This window comes from Mustela nigripes, chromosome 1, assembly GCF_022355385.1.
Source record: "Mustela nigripes isolate SB6536 chromosome 1, MUSNIG.SB6536, whole genome shotgun sequence".
Classification (NCBI taxonomy): domain Eukaryota; kingdom Metazoa; phylum Chordata; class Mammalia; order Carnivora; family Mustelidae; genus Mustela; species Mustela nigripes.
In genome coordinates, this window is record NC_081557.1 from 199569562 (window position 1) to 199588953 (window position 19392).

The window sequence follows — 19392 nt, forward strand, 5'->3', positions numbered from 1 at the left end:
AACGTACAATAAATTCACTGCTAGTGGTTAATTGTAACACATAAGCAGTTCCATCCTGTCTCTCTTGCAAATGTGGCCTGACCCTTCAAAAAGACTACTAACCCTAATATGTGTCTTCCTAGAGAAACAGTGAAGGGAAGTGAGGCTATCTTAAAAAGATACTGAAGAAAAAGGAAGCTACATTAGCCTGGCCAAGTTGAAAAGCCTCTAAAAAGGCCAACTAAAATAAAGAAAAGCAAAATACACTTATTTTTCTCCTTTATTAGAGAAAAAACTTAAGTCATTTTAAACAAAGTCAGAAAAGGGTGGTAAAAGGAAGACTCTAGGCTTTATCGCCTGCATGGATCTAGCACACATACGTATACAAAAGTTTCAGTTTTGGTTAAACCTATCAGCCATGATACATCCACAGCGGCTACCTCACAGGAAGGAGCAGTGAGCTGGTCAAACAGGTTGCTTAGATTCTACCACTGCAAGCTCATGGAGTTTAACCAAACCCTCAATTTTAAATGAATCTGCAACCAAGAAAGTAAAAAAAACTTTTATAAATCTTTAGGAAAAAATGTTCCCATACAAATCACTTGTCAGGCAAGAAGGTTTCCATAAAAATCAAGGATTTCTTTCCTTAAGTAGCTTGCTTTCAGAAACATTTTCCTCTAGAATCACTCAGTATGTCTAGTTCATTGGGATGTCCCAATTATAAAGCACAAAAGGGAGTCCTTGCAAGATGTGTCAAGTTCAGTTAGTATTAAATAAACACAAAATATGGTTAACGATTAAGATTTTCTTCCACCACCAGTTTATGAAAGTCAGTACACAGCAATGAGAATAAAGCACTTATTTTCAATTCACTCTCTGAGATAAGGAGCGAATAGTATTACTGGCTGTTTGGCTTAACTTTAGTAAAAAGAGAAGCGAAAATCTCGTTTTCCCCATACGTGTGCTCTAACGGTACCACTGGGGAGTGGGCCATGTGAGAACTGAGTCGGACGGAGTTTGCCCAGGTTGGGGTGTATATGTACATGAAGAAATCCAAAAATATTACCCAACTAGTACAAAGTTCCCTCAATAGTATTAATGTCGTTCCGTGGTCTCAAAGATTTGGATCCCCTTCCAAAGGGCCTAACCTGTTACCCAAACATAAAAAGTTCTTAAAATATTTTAAAAGGAATGACACAGCTCCGCTCTAATGTCGTTCGTGATTTCTGGTCACTATTATAAAAAAAGGAGCAGTATCTACTTTCTACCTTAGAGGCAGCTTTAAAACTAGAGACTTAAAATGTGTTTGAATTTGACAGTAAAAAAAGCAAGATAAAAATACAAAGCATGATGACTGATATCTACTTGCGATTAGAATCTCTTAATGACCAGAAAAAAGAAAATAAATTAAAGCTCCTCCCTCAATAATTTACCTATTAAAGAGGGTGTAACTTAAAGAAAAAAAATGTTTAAATTTTATTTCCAAGAGCAATGTATGCAAAAGCAATCTCCAGAGTTAGGTAAGCCATTCTAGCATAAAACAATTCCAAAGCTTAGAAAGCATCTGTAACCATTATATTTTGATGAACCTATTATCTTTGTATTCAAATGTAAAATATGCTGCACTATTAGCCAGTGATTCTCTGAATGACACTTAAGACAGCGCTGTTTTGTTGACTTGTCAACAAAGCACCTCTTTAAAGGAATCTATAATTTAAGTGAGCAATAATAATATAATTTAAGTGACTCTAATTTGACACAACTAGGCAAACGGGGGCCGCATACAACACTTTCAGTTGTGGATAGAATCAAACAACCATACAGAAACTTTATTGTGTTTAGCTCTGTACAACAGAACACAGACTCATTCTTATTAAAGAACTACCTGTTATAGCGTCCTATAGCTGTTTAAGAGGAAATTCCGGTGACTGATTTTTCCAATTTTGCTCTGTACAAACCAAAACTTTCTCCAACTTTTAAAACTTGGTAACTTCTAATGATATTAATCTCTTAAATCCGATAAGTAACGTGCCACTCTTTTTTATTCTAAATTCAAAGACCAGGTAACTTCAAAGTTTTGTGGTTTTTTTCCCCTGAAAAGAAAGACTAAAATAAATGTCCGGAAGAATAACATTGCTAGATATTAGAAACGTACAGAATGACTCAAGTTCGGCTCTGGCACACTGATGTTAGAATGCCAAATATCTCGCTCAGGAATTAAAAATACTTGGATATAGTTTATTCCTTTCGTACTCTTCTCTTGCGTACGGACTTCACTGGCCCGTCTCCAGACCCAGTGCTCTCATCCGCTTCTTTCATCTAGAAGAAAGAATGATGCAAATGCTTATTTTCACACAATGGGTAAATAGTGAATAACATATTTCTTAGTCTCTAAAATACATGTTCTAAAAAGTGCTACCTTATATGTGTTCTTTAATTCATGAAGCTGGTCAAAAATGTGTACATAAGTTAATGTGTTTTAATTTGCTCACCCTTTGTTATGATTACATTTTTAGAATAACTCGACTGATTCAGACACACCTCTGACAAGGAATAGTGCTAACAACTCAATTATTTTATCATTTGGAATTTAATCTCAATGTCATAGCTAATTAGAGGCTGTATGATCTTTTCATTGTGGGATATTATGCACTAACTTCATCACAGTAGTTTTACAAGTAATGAATTGCTGAGCTAGATTTACAGAGACATTTCCAGAACTTCTGACACAGTAGTTTAAGAAAATTAGGAGAAAGGGAAGGGAAACATCAAATTTATAGTCTGGTTTTTTTTCTTTCCTTATCCAATAAGCACTCATATGTAAATTAAACTTGTGTCACAAAATAAAATAATGAAGGTGTTATATGGTATTATACAAAATAGTTATAATTATTTTCAAGGTCACACTATACACAAGTTGGCTTATTTTAGCCCCCTGATATATAAGAAGACTAAAAGACAAAGAATTAAAATATTTTCAAAGGTACACAAAATGTTTTATGTAGCAAAATATAACCAGACATGAATCTGACTGAATGATTACAAGTACTGTTATTAAGAGAGTGACAGGTGAAACGGTGACTGTCCTGGAAGAAATTATCTTTACCGGCTTCCTCTAATATGTATATTCATATTAATGTGCCCCCAAACCCCTTTAAGAACTCACAGGCAATTAAGACCAGTAACTAAGTATATGTATTGAAAAGGCTTTAGAAAACAAACAATAACAATAAAACACATGTATGTGAGAGATTTCTTCAGAGAGACAAAACAAGTTTACATCATCATATGCAGAGGCCAGGCAAAACAGGGATAGTCCCCTGCCCAGCACTGAGTACTGAGGGCGCTAAGGATGGGGACTGCCATGAGGTCATGCAGTTCCTAAGGGCCAGCAGGTAGAGAAAACAGGCCTTTGGTACATGTTGGGTAAAAAGAGAAAGCTCTAGTTCAGAATCATATCCTGGATTGTTTCTGATTCCAGAATAACTGACTAAAAAGAGGCACTGTAGAAAGTTCTGTTATATATCAGGATGCAGAAAGGGGTAGACCTATCAAGTTAATGGGAAAACCAGTTTATTAAAGATTTGAGAAAAAACACCCTATCAGGCAGATACTCAACTACCCAATTAATGAAATATTACAAAATGTGACAATAAATTATTCAGATCATGATAATGTTTTTATAATGGGTCTAAAGAAAATTGTCTTGTAATAAAGAGAATTATCTTTTAAATATTCAAATGGTCTGTTTATTATGATTTTCAACAGACTAACGATAAAGACATAATTTTTTACAGATGCAGCTCTATTTTGTAAACCCCAGGCTTACTATATACTTTTTCTCATCAGGCATTAAGAGGATATCAATTATAGCATTTTCATACCTTCTTTATGAATACATTTAAAAAACAATATGGAGGCTCTTATGAAAGTTTAGAGAAATATGGCCAAATTTTGTATAGTAAAACCTTGAAAAGATTCTCTGTAAACCAGACAGTTTTGTTAAGATAATTTTTATGGATAACAATCGTACAGAAAATCTAGTTTATTTTCTGTTAAAGACTTGTTTACCTCATCCTCTGATCCAGACTTATTTGATTTATTACCCTCTTCTTGTCCTTCTATGATTTCAATTTCTTCTTCACTCTTTTCCCCAGGTTCACCTTCCTCTTCTAGAATACAGATTTTTATTATAGGCAAAGACTTGAATTAGAATTTTGCTACTAGAAATATTAAATACAAGGGGATTTATTTAAATTCTGATATTTAAAGGCAATTTCTATTATGAGAAAATTCTAAAAAATTAATTGCAAATATTTTACAACATTTTATAAATAAATCATATTTGAGGGAAGAGACAGGTTTAAGAAGTTCTTAAACACACAGTTTACATGTAATATGAAAGGCAAATATATATATGTATACATATGAACACATATGTAAATATACATGTGTATTTTTTAGAGAAAATGATTTTTAAGTCAACTGTTTCATCAGCTATTAAGTTAAAAACAGTGCTCAAGACATAAATTGTAAGGGGCTCGTTCTGGAGCCTGTCTTGAGACACCTGGCAAATATCGACAGTTTTATTGCTACCTAGATGAGTGTAAGCAGATCTCAATGGAGACCCACCAAAAAGTCTTAGTTCTTCAGTTTGAGCATGTTTACTAGTTTAGTATAGGGTGCAAAGAGGACATATGATTCAGCTGTCCTTTTGGGCCATTAAATTATTCATTCGACATGTTAAACTATCTGAGGAACAACAGCTACTAAAAGACTTGGTGTTAATTTTGTGGCCGCCATTACCTGCCTTAAACCCATTTCTCTCCTCCAGAGGCTGTTCTCTCTGTGCCTCCCATCTCAGCTACATTCTTGGAGGCAAGAAAAGCCCCTTCAAACAGCTACAACACGTGGGATGCATACTTGCTCTTAAATCTCTCTCTTCATAGAAAACAAGAACTGTAAGCAGGATTACTGCTCAGGGTACAGCACCCAGGCAGGAGCCATTACTCCTCTCTGCCACAGTCACCGGCTCACAGGGATTCAGACTGTAGATATTTGACAATACGTGTAATAGCTAGTGTTTACCAGATAATCTTCCCTTTTTACGAATTTGGCTCAGGGTCCCCATTGTAACTCACTATCACTATCCTACCTTTGGCTACCTACCTACCTACCTATCATAATCCTACCTTTCTCAGGAGTTTCAAGAGTTTCACCATCACTTTGCTTTTTTTCTTCTTCCAAGTCTACTGGTTTCTCCAAGGCAGCTTTCTTTTCCTTCACTTCTTGCTCTAGTGCTCCCTTTGTTTGTGGTTTACATATGTCAGTTTTTTTATACTCTGAATCTTCATATTTTTTCTGTGGTAGTTTAACAAAAGCTATTTTTAGTAAAAACAAAGTTCTATTTTTTAAAAAAGATTTTTTTTTGGCAATAACTGATATCAAACACATTGAATCAGCAGTAAGAACTCATAGGAAATTTAGCTTATCACTTTAAGAATCACTCACTCAGACCTGTCCATAGAGACCTGGCAGGCCAGAAAAGACTGGCATGATATATTCAGGGTGCTAAATGAGAAAAATATGCAGCTAAGAATACGTTATCCAACTAGGATGTCTTTCAAATAGAAGAAGAGATAAAAAGCTTCCAGGACAAACATAAAGTAAAAGAATTTGTATTCACCAAACCAGCCCTAAGAAATATTTAAAGGGACCTTTTGAGTGGAGAGTGAGCCCCAAAGTAACATAAACCAGAAAGAAACAGAGACAATATACAGAAATAGTGACTTCACAGGTAATGCAATGGCACTAAATTCATATCTTTCAATAGTTATTCTGAATGTAAATGTGCTCAATGCCCCCATCAAAAGACAGAGGGTATCAGATTGGATTAAAAAAGCAAGATCCATCCATATGCTATCTGCAAGAGACTATTTTAGACTCAGAGACCCCTCCAGATTGAAAGTGAGGGGGTGGAAAACCAATTTTCATGCCAATGGACATCAAAAGAAGCTGGGGTTGCAATCCTTATAACAGACAAATTAGATTTTTTTTTTTAAAGATTTTATTTATTTTTTTGATAGAGAGAGAAAGCCCAAGCAGGAGAAGCAGCAGAGGGAGAGGGAGAAGCAGCCTCCCCACTAAGCAAGGAGCCCACAGTGGGGCTCATTCCCAGGACCCTGAGATCATGACCTGAGCAGAAGGCAAACACTTAACCAACTGAGCCACCCAGGCACCCTGACAAATTAGATTTTGAACTGAAGACTGTAAGAAGAGATAAAGGACACTATATCAAAATTAAAGGGTATAGCCAACAAGAAGATCTAACAATTGTATATATTTATGCACCTAACATGGGAGTAGCCAATTATATAAGCCAATTAATAACAAAATCAAAGAAACACATCAGTAATAATACAATAATAGTAGTGGAATTTAACATCCCCCCTCACTGCAGTGGACAGATCATCTAAGCAGAAAATCAACAAGGAAACAAGGACTTTGAATTACACACTGTACCAGATGGGACTTCACAGATATATTCAGAGCATTCCATCCTAAAGCAATACACATTTTTCTTGACAGCACATGGAACATTCTCCAGACTAGATCACATACTGGGTCACAAATCAGGTCTCAACCAGTACCAAAAGACTGAGATTACTCCCTGCATATTATCAGACCACAATGCTTTGAGAACTCAATCACAAGAGAAAATTTGGAAATAACTCAAATACATGGAGGCTAAAGAGCATCCTACTAAAGAATAAATGGGCCAACCAGGAAATTAAAAAAGGGTTTTAAAAAATTCATGGAAACAAATGAAAATGAAAACACAAATGTTCAAAACCTTTGGGATGCAGCAAAGGTGGCTGTAAGAGGGAAGTATAAAGCATTACAAGCCTTTCTCAAAAAACAAGGAAGGTCTCAAATACACAACCTTACCTTACACCTAAAGGAGCTGGAGGAAGAACAGCAAATAAAGCCAAAACCCAGAAGGAGAAGAAAATTAATAAAGATCAGAGAAGAAATCAACGGAATAGAAAACCAAAAGAACTATAGAAAGGATCAATGAAACTAGGAGCTGGTTCTTTGAAAGAAATTAGTAAGATTGGGAGACCTGGGTGGTTCAGTCTATTAAGCATCTGCCTTGAACTCTGGTCATGATCCCAGGGTCATGAGATTGAGCCTCAGATTGGACTCCCTGCTCAGCAGGAAGTCTGCATCTCCCTCTGTCCCTCCACCCCACTCATGCTCTCTCTCTCACTCATTCTCTCTGTCTCAAATAAATTAAAGAAATAAATAAGATTTTTAAAATTAAACAAAAGATTGATAAATCCCTGGCCAGACTTACCAAAATGAGAAAGGCCCCCCAATAAATAAAATAATGAATGAAAGAGGAGAGATCACAAACAACACCAAAGAAATACAAACAATTTTAAGAACATATTATGAGCAATTTTATGCCAAAAAATAAGCAATCTGGAAGAAACTGATACATTCCTAGATATGTATAAAGTACCAAAAAGGAAACAGGAAGAAACAGAAAACTTGAGCAGAACAATAACCAGCAAGAAATTAAAGCAGTAATCAAAAATCTCCCACCAAACAAAAGCTCAGAGCCAGATGGCTTTCATGGGGAATTCTACCAAACATTTAAGGAATTAATACCTATTCCTTTGAAGCCATTTCAAAAAATTAAAATGGAAGGAAAACTTCCAGACTCATTTTCTAAGGCCAGCATTACCTTGATCCCCAAAACAGACAAAGACCCCACCAAAAAGAAGAGCTACAGACAAATATTCCTGATGAACATGGATGTAAAAATTCTCACCAAAATACTATCCAATAGGAGCCAACAGTACATTAAAAGGATTATTCACCACAACCAAGTGGGATTTATTCATGGGCTGCCAAGGGTGGTTCAACATCCACAAATCAATAAATGTGATATATTGCATTAATGGAAGAAAGGACAAGAACGATATGAACCTCTCAATAGATGTATAAAAAGCATCTGACAAAGTACAGCATCCTTTCTTGATTAAAACTCTTTACAGTGTAGCGATAGAGGGAACACACCTCAATATCATAAAAGCCATATATGAAAAGCCCACAATGAATATCATTCTCAGTGGGGGAAAAACTGAGAGCTTTTCCCTTAAGGTCAGAACATGGAAGGGATGTCCACTATCACCACTTCTATTCAACACAGTACTAGAAGTCCTAGCCTCCAGCAGCCAAACAACAAAAAGAAATAAAAGGCATATGAATCAACAAAGAACTCAAACTCTCACCCTTCACAGATGACGTGATACTCTATGTGGAAAATCCGAAAGACTCTACCCTCAAATTGCTAGACCTCATATAGGAATTCAGCAAAGTGGCAGGATATAAAATCAATGCATAGAAATCACTTACATTTCTACATACTAACAATGAGACAGAAGAAAGAGAAATTAAGGAGCAGATTCCATTTACCCAAAACCACAAGATACCTACCTAGGAATAAACCTAACCAAAGATACAACAGCTCTGTACTCAGAAATCTATAGAATACTCATGAAAGAAACTGAGGAAGACACAAAGAAATGGAAAATTTTCCATGCTCATGGATTGGAAGAACAAACATTGTGAAAATGTCTATGCTACCTAGAGCAATCTATACATTCAATGCAATTCCTGTCAAAATACCATCAACTTTTTCACAGAGCTGGGACAATGAATCCTAAAATTTGTATGGAACCACAAAAGACCCAGAATAGCCAAAGGAATGTTAAAAAAGAAAACCAAAGTTGGTGGCATCACGATTCCAGACTTCAAGCTTTATTACAAAACTGTAATCAAGACAGCATGGTACTGGCACAAAAACAGATATACAGATCAATAAAATGGAATAGAGAACCCATAAATGGACCCTCAACTCTACAGTCAATCAATATTGGACAAAACAAGAAAGAATATCCAATGGAATACAATACAGTCTCTTCAACAAATGGTGTTGGGAAACTTGGACAGCCACATGCAGAAGAATGAAGTTGGGCCATTTCTTTACACCACACATGAAAATAGACTCAAAATGGATGAGACCTAAATGTGAGACAGGAATCCATTAAAATCCTAGAGGAGAACACAAGTTCTGTGACCTCAGCCACAGCAACTTCTTGCTAGACACGTCTCCAAAGGCAAGGGAAACAAAGGCAAAAATGAACTACTGGGGGACTTCATCAAGATAAAATCTTTGGCACAGCAAAGGAAACAGACGACAAAACCAAAAGACAACTGACAGAATGGGAGGAGATATTTCCAAATGACATATCACATCAAGGGCTAGTATCCAAAATCTATAAAAGAATTTGTCAAATTCAACACCCAAAGAACAAATCCTCTAATCAAGAAATGGGCAATAGACATGAACAGACATTTCACCCAAGAAGACATCCAAATGGTCAATAGACAGGAAAAAATACCCCACATCACTCTGCATCAGGGAAATACAAATCCAAACCACAATGAGATACCACCTCACACCAATCAGAATAGCTAAAATTAACAAGCCAGGAAGTGACAGATGTTGGTGAGGATGCGGAGAAAGGAGAACCTTTTATACTGTTGGTGGGAATGCAAGCTGATGCAGCCACTTTGGAAAACAGCAAGGAGGTTCCTAAAAAAGTTGAAAATAGAGCTACCCTGTGAGCCAGCAATTGCATTACTGGGTATTTACCCTATAGATACAAATATAGTGATCTGAAGGGGCATGTGCACCCCATCGTTTATAGCCCCAATGTCCAAAACAGTCAAACTATGGAAAGAGCCCAAATATCCATCAACAGGTAAATGGATAAAGAAGATGTGGTGTACACACACACACACACATACATACATACACATTCATATACAAACACATATACATACATACACACATACATATATACATACATATATATACATATATACATACATACACACACAAAATGGAATACTATTTGGACATTGAAAAAAATGAAATCTTGCCATTTTCAGCGAAATGGATGAAACTAGAGGGTATTATGCTAAGCAAAATAAGCCAATCAGAGAGAGACAATTATCATATGTAGAATTGAAAAAACAAGGCAGAGGGTCATAGGGGAAGAGAGGAAAAAAATGAAACAAGACAAAACCAGAGACGGAGACAAACTGTAAGAGATTCTTAATTATCAGAAACAAACTGAGGGTTGCTGGAGGGGTGGGAGGCAGAGGGATGGGGTAACTGCTGATGGACATTAAGAAGGGCGCACGATGTAAAGGGCACTGGGTGTTCTTTAAGACTGAGGAGTCATTGACCTCTACCTCGGAAACTAAAAATACATTATATGTTCATTAACTGATTTTAAATTAAAAAAAAAGAATCATTGCTCAATAGAACACCTAAACACTGAGAGATTTATTTTAAGTTGAAGGAAATTCAATTTCTTTACCTTGACTTTTCTTGGCCAACAAAATGAAGCAATTAATGCTATTGGAAGCCCTACTGTCACAAAATAAACGAACCAAAGCCATGGGCGCTCTTCAGCAGCTGCCATTAACTGTTTAAATATACCAGGCTATAGAGGAAATAAGCATGAAAATGAAATTCAGATTTTATAAACATTAATTAGGAAATACCCCCTACAAATCACCAACTTATTTTACATAGATGTTGTATATTAAAGAGTGATGAACTTGTAGGCTAAAATATTCTATTTTCTCATCGTATACACTGCAGTTTAAACTCTACTGGCATGTATCCATAGTAATAGAAAATATATCTACCAGCAAGAATTATGAAAACTTTTATTTTTTTGGTAAGCTTTAGTTCTAAGCTTTAGAACTACTCTTTATGGATATATTATCTCCTTCATTTATAAGTATACAATGCTCAATAACTCATTCTGGTTCTGTACTTTTAAAGAACTTATTAATAAGATCAACCTGGGAATTATTGTTTTCATTTTTTTTATTAAGATATTTCACACACTATCTTTAGTGAGGAAACTGTTTCTCTCATTAAAATAGAATCTAAAATCATTAAGTGTCTAAATTTTAAAAAAGTCTCAAAATGAAAACCCCTTTACCTACTCTTTTGATGGCTTTTGCTAATGTCCAAAGAAATCAAATATAAGGTATTTTTCTTTACAGAAATTGATTTTAAAAATACATTCTCCAAGATGCATTGTGTCAAAATATTTAGCTTAATATTTCTAAACAGTGTTAAGATTTGAGTAAAAAAATACTGGAACACAATTTAATAATAATAAATTTTAAAATCCTCTGTACTCCTCTAAATGAAATATTTTTTAAATGAATAAAGAATAATATTTATATCACTGTTACCACTTAGGCCGTGAATTGACTAGGTGATCAGGATATTAAGTAGTCTCCTTATAAATAGCAATTAGGTAATTAAATCCCATTATGCTATCATAATTTAATGAAGACATACGAATATATATAGTCCATGATATAGTTCATGATGAAGTCATGTCATAATACAGTAAGGCTAAATATTTTATCAGCAAATTTATTTAAGTACATTTAGTAATTATTGTATATCCTTTACCTTTTAAGGGTCATTTGTATAACCTATAACCAGGACGAAGTCCTATGACTACTCTATGGTAAATACTGTACCTCATTAGCATTTGCTACCATTATCTTCACTCCCCAACCATCTGCAGCCCAGCGATCTGCTATTTCCTTTTCTGAACAGATAATAAAATTATCAAAGTAGATATCAGAGGTCATAGACCAAAGCTCTAAACCAAGAGCGCGGAAAGAAGTCAGAAGAAATGGATGATCATCTTCAAAATAATCTGGATTAGGAATTTTTCGAGGACTCCAGATTCCCTGGAAAAAAATAATAAAGAAAAAATAATTTATAGACATTTTCAAATAAAATAATCTCATCATAAATGCTATTGAAGAAGTCACTGTTGTCAGTGGGGCTCCTGGGTGGCTCAGTTAAGTGTCCAACCCTTGATTTTGGCTCAGATCATGATCTCAGAGTCGTGAGATGAGCCCCATGGCATTCTCTCTCCCTTCCCCTCTGGCCCTTCCGTCTCGCTCTCGCTCTCTCAATAAACAAACCAATAAATAAAATAGAAGTCATTGCTGTTGAATGAAATCAGCAGTACTAATTGGAGAAAAAAGAAAACGTTAACAGATACTAACTCATTAGCAAGTCATTGGAAATAAGAACTTGGTTCTTCTCATTCTGTACACAATGTCCTCTATGAATAAACTACAAAAACAGGTAAAGGGAAAATCCAACACACACACAAACTTGAGTAATTAAATTTCACAAGTAAGCGATACTATTTTAGACAAGTTTTTTTTACACTCAGTAAAATTATTCAAAGCAAGAAGTTATCAAAATTACACAAATCAGAGAGATCACTGTATGGTAAATATGAAGCCACTTGTTTTGTTTTTTAAATTTTTTTAATAAAGTACTTTATAAAAAGATTTTATTTATTTATTTGAGAGAGAGAGAGAGAACACACACAAGTATCAGGGAGGGGCAAAGGGAGAAGGAGAAGCAGACCCTTCACTGAACAGGGATCCTGATGCAGGGCTCAATCTCAGGACCCTGAGATCATGACCTGAACTACAGGCAGATGGGAAGCCACTCCTTTTAATATATACCCATGAGGGGCATCAATTATCAGTCATGGTTAAATCTCAGAAAAAAATTCAATGTAAAAGTTCCTGATTGACTGATTAAACTCAACCAAATCAAAAAATTCAACAATATGATTACTCACTCACTCCTCCATCATATATGTCTATTCTGTACCAGGCACTACGCCAGATGCTAGGGACCGAGTGATGATCAACAGAGACATGGTTCCTTGATTAAATTTAAAGTAATGAGGGAGACAGACATTCAACAAAGAAGTTACCAAATTACCGAGTCTGTGATTAATGCTAAGAAGAAAAAGCTACAGTAAACAAATGGAATATGTAACTGCATCCCTATAATAAATATTAGAAAATGTCAATGAATAATTAGATAAAGCTAGAGGGTTAAATGGATAACATAGAGATTTCTACCCCAAAATCTAGGTATACTCAAAAGATACCTAATTCATATCTTAAAAAAATCCAAAGTTTAATAACACCAGAAAATAAGGAGCACATTAATTAAACACAGGCATCAATTACTAAAATGTACAATGTGAGGTCTCCTACACAGAACTCATTTCTTATGTTTAATTCTAAAATAGAACTTGATTTCAGAGTAATCATCAACTACTAGGGAAAAAACCAGTATGTAGTGATTGATCTTTAGTGCTTAATATTATGCCCCCAGAAAATTACATAAAGAATATTTTACTTTTTTTTTTAAAGTAAACTCTATGCTCAATGTGGGGCTTGCGCTTAGAATGCAGACATCAAAAGTCACATACTTTATGGACTGAGCCAGCCAGGTGCCCCAAGAATATTTTACTTTTAAAATATAAATTAGCTGGAGTCTATTTTCCTTGACTTCTTAAGATAGTTAATACATACTATCACAAATCAAATTTCTAAAAGTTAACATAACGTTATCAGTGACTGATATATAATGGAAGTATCACAGCATTTTAAACTGTACTGTGGAATTGGAACAAGTGGTTTTTACCTGGTAGTTAGGATTATCTATCATCGGTGGTCTCCACACTCCTTTGTATTTGGGGTTATCTATCAGTGGAGGTGTCCACTCACCACACCCAATTCGACATGCTGGATTAGAAATACGAGGTGCCTCCCATTCTCCATCCATGTCTTCATTCCTTAGGAAATCAGAAAAAAATTCAGCATAAAAGTGCCACAGATGAAAATGTGTATCTACACATTTACAGTGACCTCAAGTACAGCGAGCAACCTCAGTCTCTGTCAGTCATATGAACTAGTAACAAAAAGCAAGTAAGTAATGTACGAAATTAACATGTGAAGATGAAGAATGTTTACCAGTCATCCGGTTTTTCAGCATTAGGATCTGGAATAAATTTTGGTTCATCATCAAGCCAGCCATCAGGTTTAACAACACTTAAATCTTCTATTTGGGCAGGTTCACTTTCATCCCTGCAAAGACAGTATTTTGTGCCAAGTATTAATTATTCAAAAAGTTTAAAAATGCGTATGTTACAAAATTCATATGACACCAAAAGTCATTTTCTTCCCTCTTTGGGCCTACTACTACCTCCATCTCTCATCTACCCAAATCTTCTGCTAACTTGTCACTTTCTTGTATATATTCCCTGGTGTGTTCCATGCATACACACACATTTGTATACATTCTCTTTTTTTTTCTTTTTTAAACACAAATGATAGCATTCTTTTTTTTTTAAAAATATGTTATTTATTTATTTGACAGGGAGAAAGATCACAAGTAGACAGAGAGGGAGGCAGAGAGAGAGGAGGAAGCAGGCTCCCCACGGTGCAAAAAGCCCAATGCAGGGCTCAATCCCAGAACCCTAGGATCATGATTGAGCCAAAGGCAGAGGCTTTAACCCACTGAGCCACCCAGGCGCCCCACAAATGATAGCATTCTATACAGAGTATGTTCAACAGTGCTTTTGTTCACTTTAACACTCATTCATTCATCAGTAAACAGATACTGGAAGCCTACTATATGCCAAGATAACTCTATAAGCTATTTCATGTACAGTTCTAAACAGTTATACAGTTTTCTATTTTGTGGATAAACCATAATTTATTTAACTCAACTACTGTTGAGGGACATTTAGTGTTTCCAAAAATGTACTATTTCAAATAATGCTATAATGAATATCCTGGAATATATTAGAATTAATACAAAATTAGCTCTCTGTCAGCTATATAAATTGTATTTTTTGATATAGTTATGATAGGTAGTTTTTTTCTGCCCTATTCAAATAATTTTATTTTCATATAGTTGAAATTTACTGATATTTCTTTTATGATTCTCAATTTTATGTCATGTTTGAAAATGTCTTCGCTACTTCAATATAATTTTTGTCTCCATACTTAATTCTAGTAATTTTTATAGTAATTTTGTATTTTCATTTAAAAATAACACTTAGAAAACAAATTCTAGAGTATATAATCATAGTAAGTACTGAATAGAACTACTAATTTTAATTTTCATCTTTATAGAAAAGTTGATATTTTAAACAAGAGGTTACATTATGATTTTTCAAACTAACCAAAGTAACAAAATAAACTCAAATCATCAACTACCTATATGTAAAGACTTGCACTTGCCTGACATCAATGTTACCCAGTCTGTCTGAGCTCAGAGTAACTAGAGTTTATAATTTAAGGGAGTATTTCTTTTAGCAGTTTATAAAACAAATTCTAATATGTATCACCAATCAGAAGAGGTTATTATAAGCAGTTTCTCTCATTTAAAGGCAAACTTACTTCTCAGCCTTACTTTTCATGGATAGACAAACATGAAACAATATAAGAAAATCCACAAGGAGAGATGTTGTCCTGCCCTTTGTAAGTATGAATTCATGAAAGTTATATATTAATAAATGACTTTTTATTAATTTTTTAAAAACCATACTGTTCTTCCTACCTTGTAAAAGCTGCTTCCCTATTATACTATTTGCTTGAAAGCAAAGACATTTTTTATTACTAATCAGTAGCTCTCTTTATCTATAAGAGAGTTAACAAGTAAATACTTTTGGTTGTCCAGTAATACCTACTCTATTTCTGAGTAGGTAGTAACCCCAACTTTTACAAACAAACAAGAACTTGAAGAAATAGGAGTAGACATTTTCCAAAATGAAGCAGAGAGAAAAAAACATTGGTTTAAGGAATGAATTGATCCTCAGCGACCTGTGAAACAATATAAAGCAGTCTAACATACATTTACAGGGTATCCCAAAAAAAGAGATGGGAAGGCACATATATTCAAAGAAATAATAGCCAAATATTACCCAAATTCGATACAAACTATACAGCCACATCCCCAAAAGTCAAAAGCAAGGCAAACACACACACCACCCCAAGGCACAGCAAAACCAAACTGCTGAAAATAGTAACAAAGAATCTTAAAAACAATCAGGAAAAAATTTCATATTAGGTAAAGGAGTAAAAGAATGAGAACAGAAAGAATACAAGCCTCAAGACAACTCAAGAAATGATTGTTTTAAAATAATCATAAACTTATAATTCATAGTGAAAACATCCTTCAAAAATTAAGGTAAAATAAATTTTCAGCCTGGGTGGTTCAATGGGTTAAGAATCTGCCTTCGGCTCAGGTCATGATCTCAGGGTCCTGGGACGGAGCCCCACACCCAGCTCTCTGCTCAGCAGGGAGCCTGCTTCCCCCTCTCTCTCTTGCCTGCTGCTCTGACTACTTGTGATCTCTCTTCTCTCTGTCAAGTAAATAAATAAAATCTTTTAAAAAATAAATTTTCAGATAATTAAAAGTTAAGAGGATTCTGTGACAGCAGACATGTACCACAATATGTTAAGAGAAGTTTATCAGAAGAAGGAAAATGGGGCACCTGGGTGGCTCAATTGTTAAGCGTCTGCCTTCAGTGTGGGTCATGATCCCAGGGTCCTGGTATTGAGCCCCACAGTGAGCCCCACATAAGCCCAACAATGAGACCCACATAAGGCTCCCTGCTTAGCAGGGAAGCTGCATGTCCCTTTCCTTCTGCCTGCCACTCCCCTTGATTATGCTCTCCCTTCCTTCTCTCTCTCTCTTTCTCTGTGTGTAAAATAAGTAAATAAAATCTTTAAATAAAAAAAAGGAAAATAATAACAGATGAAATCTTTATACAAAAGAAGAGTGTCAGAAAAGATAACAAAATAATAGAACTTTCTCCTAATAACTGTCAGATTAAAAGATGCTGACTGAAGAAAAAATATGTGTGACCTTCATAGTATATATAGAGAGGAATTAAATGAATGATAATAGCATAAAGGATGGAAGGAGGAAAATATAAGATCCTTTAAGATTAAAGTAGACATAAAGTAGTAAAATGAGAGTAGCTTGAAATAAGTTGAGATGCATATTGTAAACCCTGGAGCAACACTAAAACAATAAACCACAGAGGAAAAGGTAATATGTCAATAGGAAAGAAAAAATAAAAGACTAAAATAAAACAAGGGAACAAAAACTCCTGAAAGCAAACGCAAGCCAATTACTTAGCCTGGCCCCTGATAATGGCGGGGCAATCCCACTTCTGGCAAAGACACTTGAGAATCACTACAATAGGCCCCTCCCCCAGAAGATCAACAAGAAACCCAGCCAAGACCAACTTCATTCACCAAGGAGAACAGCGGAATTCTAGAGGAGGAGAAAGCAAATCTTATCTGGACAAAATGTCACCACGAAAAAAGAACAAGAGGCAGTACTGAAGGCTGGGGACCTAATCAATATGGACATTGGTAATATGACAGATTTAGAGTTCAGAATGACGATTCTCAAGGCTCTAGGCCAGACTCGAAAAAGGTATGGAAGATATTAGAGAAACCCTTTCTGGAGAAATAAAAAAACTAAAATCTAACCAAGTTGAAATCAAAAAAGTTATTAACGAGGTGCAATAAAAAATGGAAGCTCTTACTGTTAGGATAAATGAGGCAGAAGAAAGAATTAGTGACAGAGAAGACCAAATGACAGAAAATAAAGAAGCTGAGCAAAAGAGAGACAAAAAAATACTGGACCACAAGGAGAGAATTCGAGAGATAAGTGACACCATAAGACGACACAACATTAGAATAATTGGGATTCCAGAAGAAGAGAGAGGGGAGTAGAAGGTATATTGTAGAGAATTTCCCTAATATGGCAAAGGGAACAAACATCAAAATCCAGGAGATGCAAAGAACACTCCTCAAAATCAATAAAAATAGGTCCACACCCCATCACCTGATAGTAAAATTTACAAGTCTTAGCGACAAAGAAAAAATCCTGAAAGCAGCCTGGGAAAAGAAGTCTGTAACATACAAGGGTAAAAACATTAGATTGGCAGCGGACCTAACCACAGAGACCTGGCAGGCCAGACAGAACTGGCATGATATATTCAGAGCACTAAATGAGAAAAACATGCAGCCAAGAATACTATATCCAGCTAGGTTATCATTGAAAATAGAAGGAGAGATAAAAAGCTTCCAGGACAAACAAAAACTGAAAGAATTTGCAAACACCAAACCAACTCTACAGGAAATATTGAAAGGGGTCCTCTAAGCAATGAGAGACACTAAAAATAGTAGATCAGAAAGAAACAGATAATATACAGTAACAGTCACCTTACAGGCAATACAATGGCACTAAATTCATATCTCTCAATAGTTACCCTGAATGTTAATGGGCTAAATGTCCCAATCAAAAGACACAGGGTATCAGAATGGATAAAAAACCAAAACCCAGGGCGCCTGGGTGGCTCAGTGGGTTAAAGCCTCTGCCTTCGGCTCAGGTAATGATCTCAGGGCCCTGGAATCAAGCCCCGCATCGGGCTCTCTGCTCAGTGGGGAGCTTGCTTCCTCCTCTCTCTCTGCCTGCCTCTCTGCCTACTTGTGATCTGTCTGTCAAATAAATAAATAAAATCTTTAAAAAAAAGCAAAACACCAAAACCCATCAATATGCTGCCTACAAGAAACTCATTTTAGACCTGAAGACACCTCCAGATTTAAAGTGAGAGGGTAGAAAACAATGTACCATGGTAATGGACATCAGAAGAAAGCTGGGGTGGCAATCCTTATACCAGATCAATTAGATTTTAAGCCAAAGACTATAATAAGAGATGAGGAAGGACACGATAAAATACTCAAAGGGTCTGTCCAACAAGAAGACCTAACAATTTTAAATATCTATGCCCCTAATATGGGAGCAGCCAACTACATAAACCAATTAATAACAAAATCAAAGAAATACATTGACAATAATACAATAATAGTAGGGGACTTTAACACTCCCCTCACTGAAATGGACAGATCATCTAAGCAAAAGGTCGAAAAGTTAATAAAGGCCTTAAATGACATACTGGACCAGATGGACATCACAGATATATTCAGAACATTCCATCCCAAAATAACAGAATACACATTCTTCTCTAGTGCACATGGAACATTCTCCAGAATAGACCACATCCTGGGTCATAAATCAGGTCTCAACTGGTATCAAAAGATTGGGATCATTCCCTGCATATTTTCAGACCACAATGCTCTGAACTAGAACTCAATCACAAGAGGAAATTTGGAAAGAACCCAAATACATAGAGACTAAACAGCATCCTTCTAAAAAAATGAATGGGCCAACCAGGAAATTAAAGAAGAATTGAAAAAATTCATGGAAACAAATGATAATAAAAACACTAAGGTTCAAAATCTGTGGGACACAACAAAGACAGTCCTGAGAGGAAAATATATAGTGGTACAAGCCTTTCTCAAGAAACAAGAAAGGTCTCAAAT

At 35.5% G+C, this 19392-nt stretch overlaps 1 protein-coding gene across 2 annotated transcripts in view; it reads right to left on the bottom strand.

The window, feature by feature from the left end:
- CLGN (calmegin) overlaps nt 1-19392 on the bottom strand; it is a 59124-nt gene continuing 39732 nt past the window's right edge. Inside the window, exons 9-15 of one of the 2 annotated variants that reach the window (XM_059395549.1) lie at nt 13954-14067; nt 13625-13775; nt 11632-11847; nt 10440-10565; nt 5172-5340; nt 4051-4151; nt 1-2298 (exon numbers count right to left, since the gene is read on the bottom strand). In XM_059395549.1, the coding sequence (XP_059251532.1) occupies nt 2218-2298; nt 4051-4151; nt 5172-5340; nt 10440-10565; nt 11632-11847; nt 13625-13775; nt 13954-14067 (958 nt within the window). In that variant the 3' untranslated portion in view covers nt 1-2217. The remainder of the gene's footprint in view (nt 2299-4050; nt 4152-5171; nt 5341-10439; nt 10566-11631; nt 11848-13624; nt 13776-13953; nt 14068-19392) is intronic. The other variant, XM_059395548.1, reaches the window with a different exon arrangement.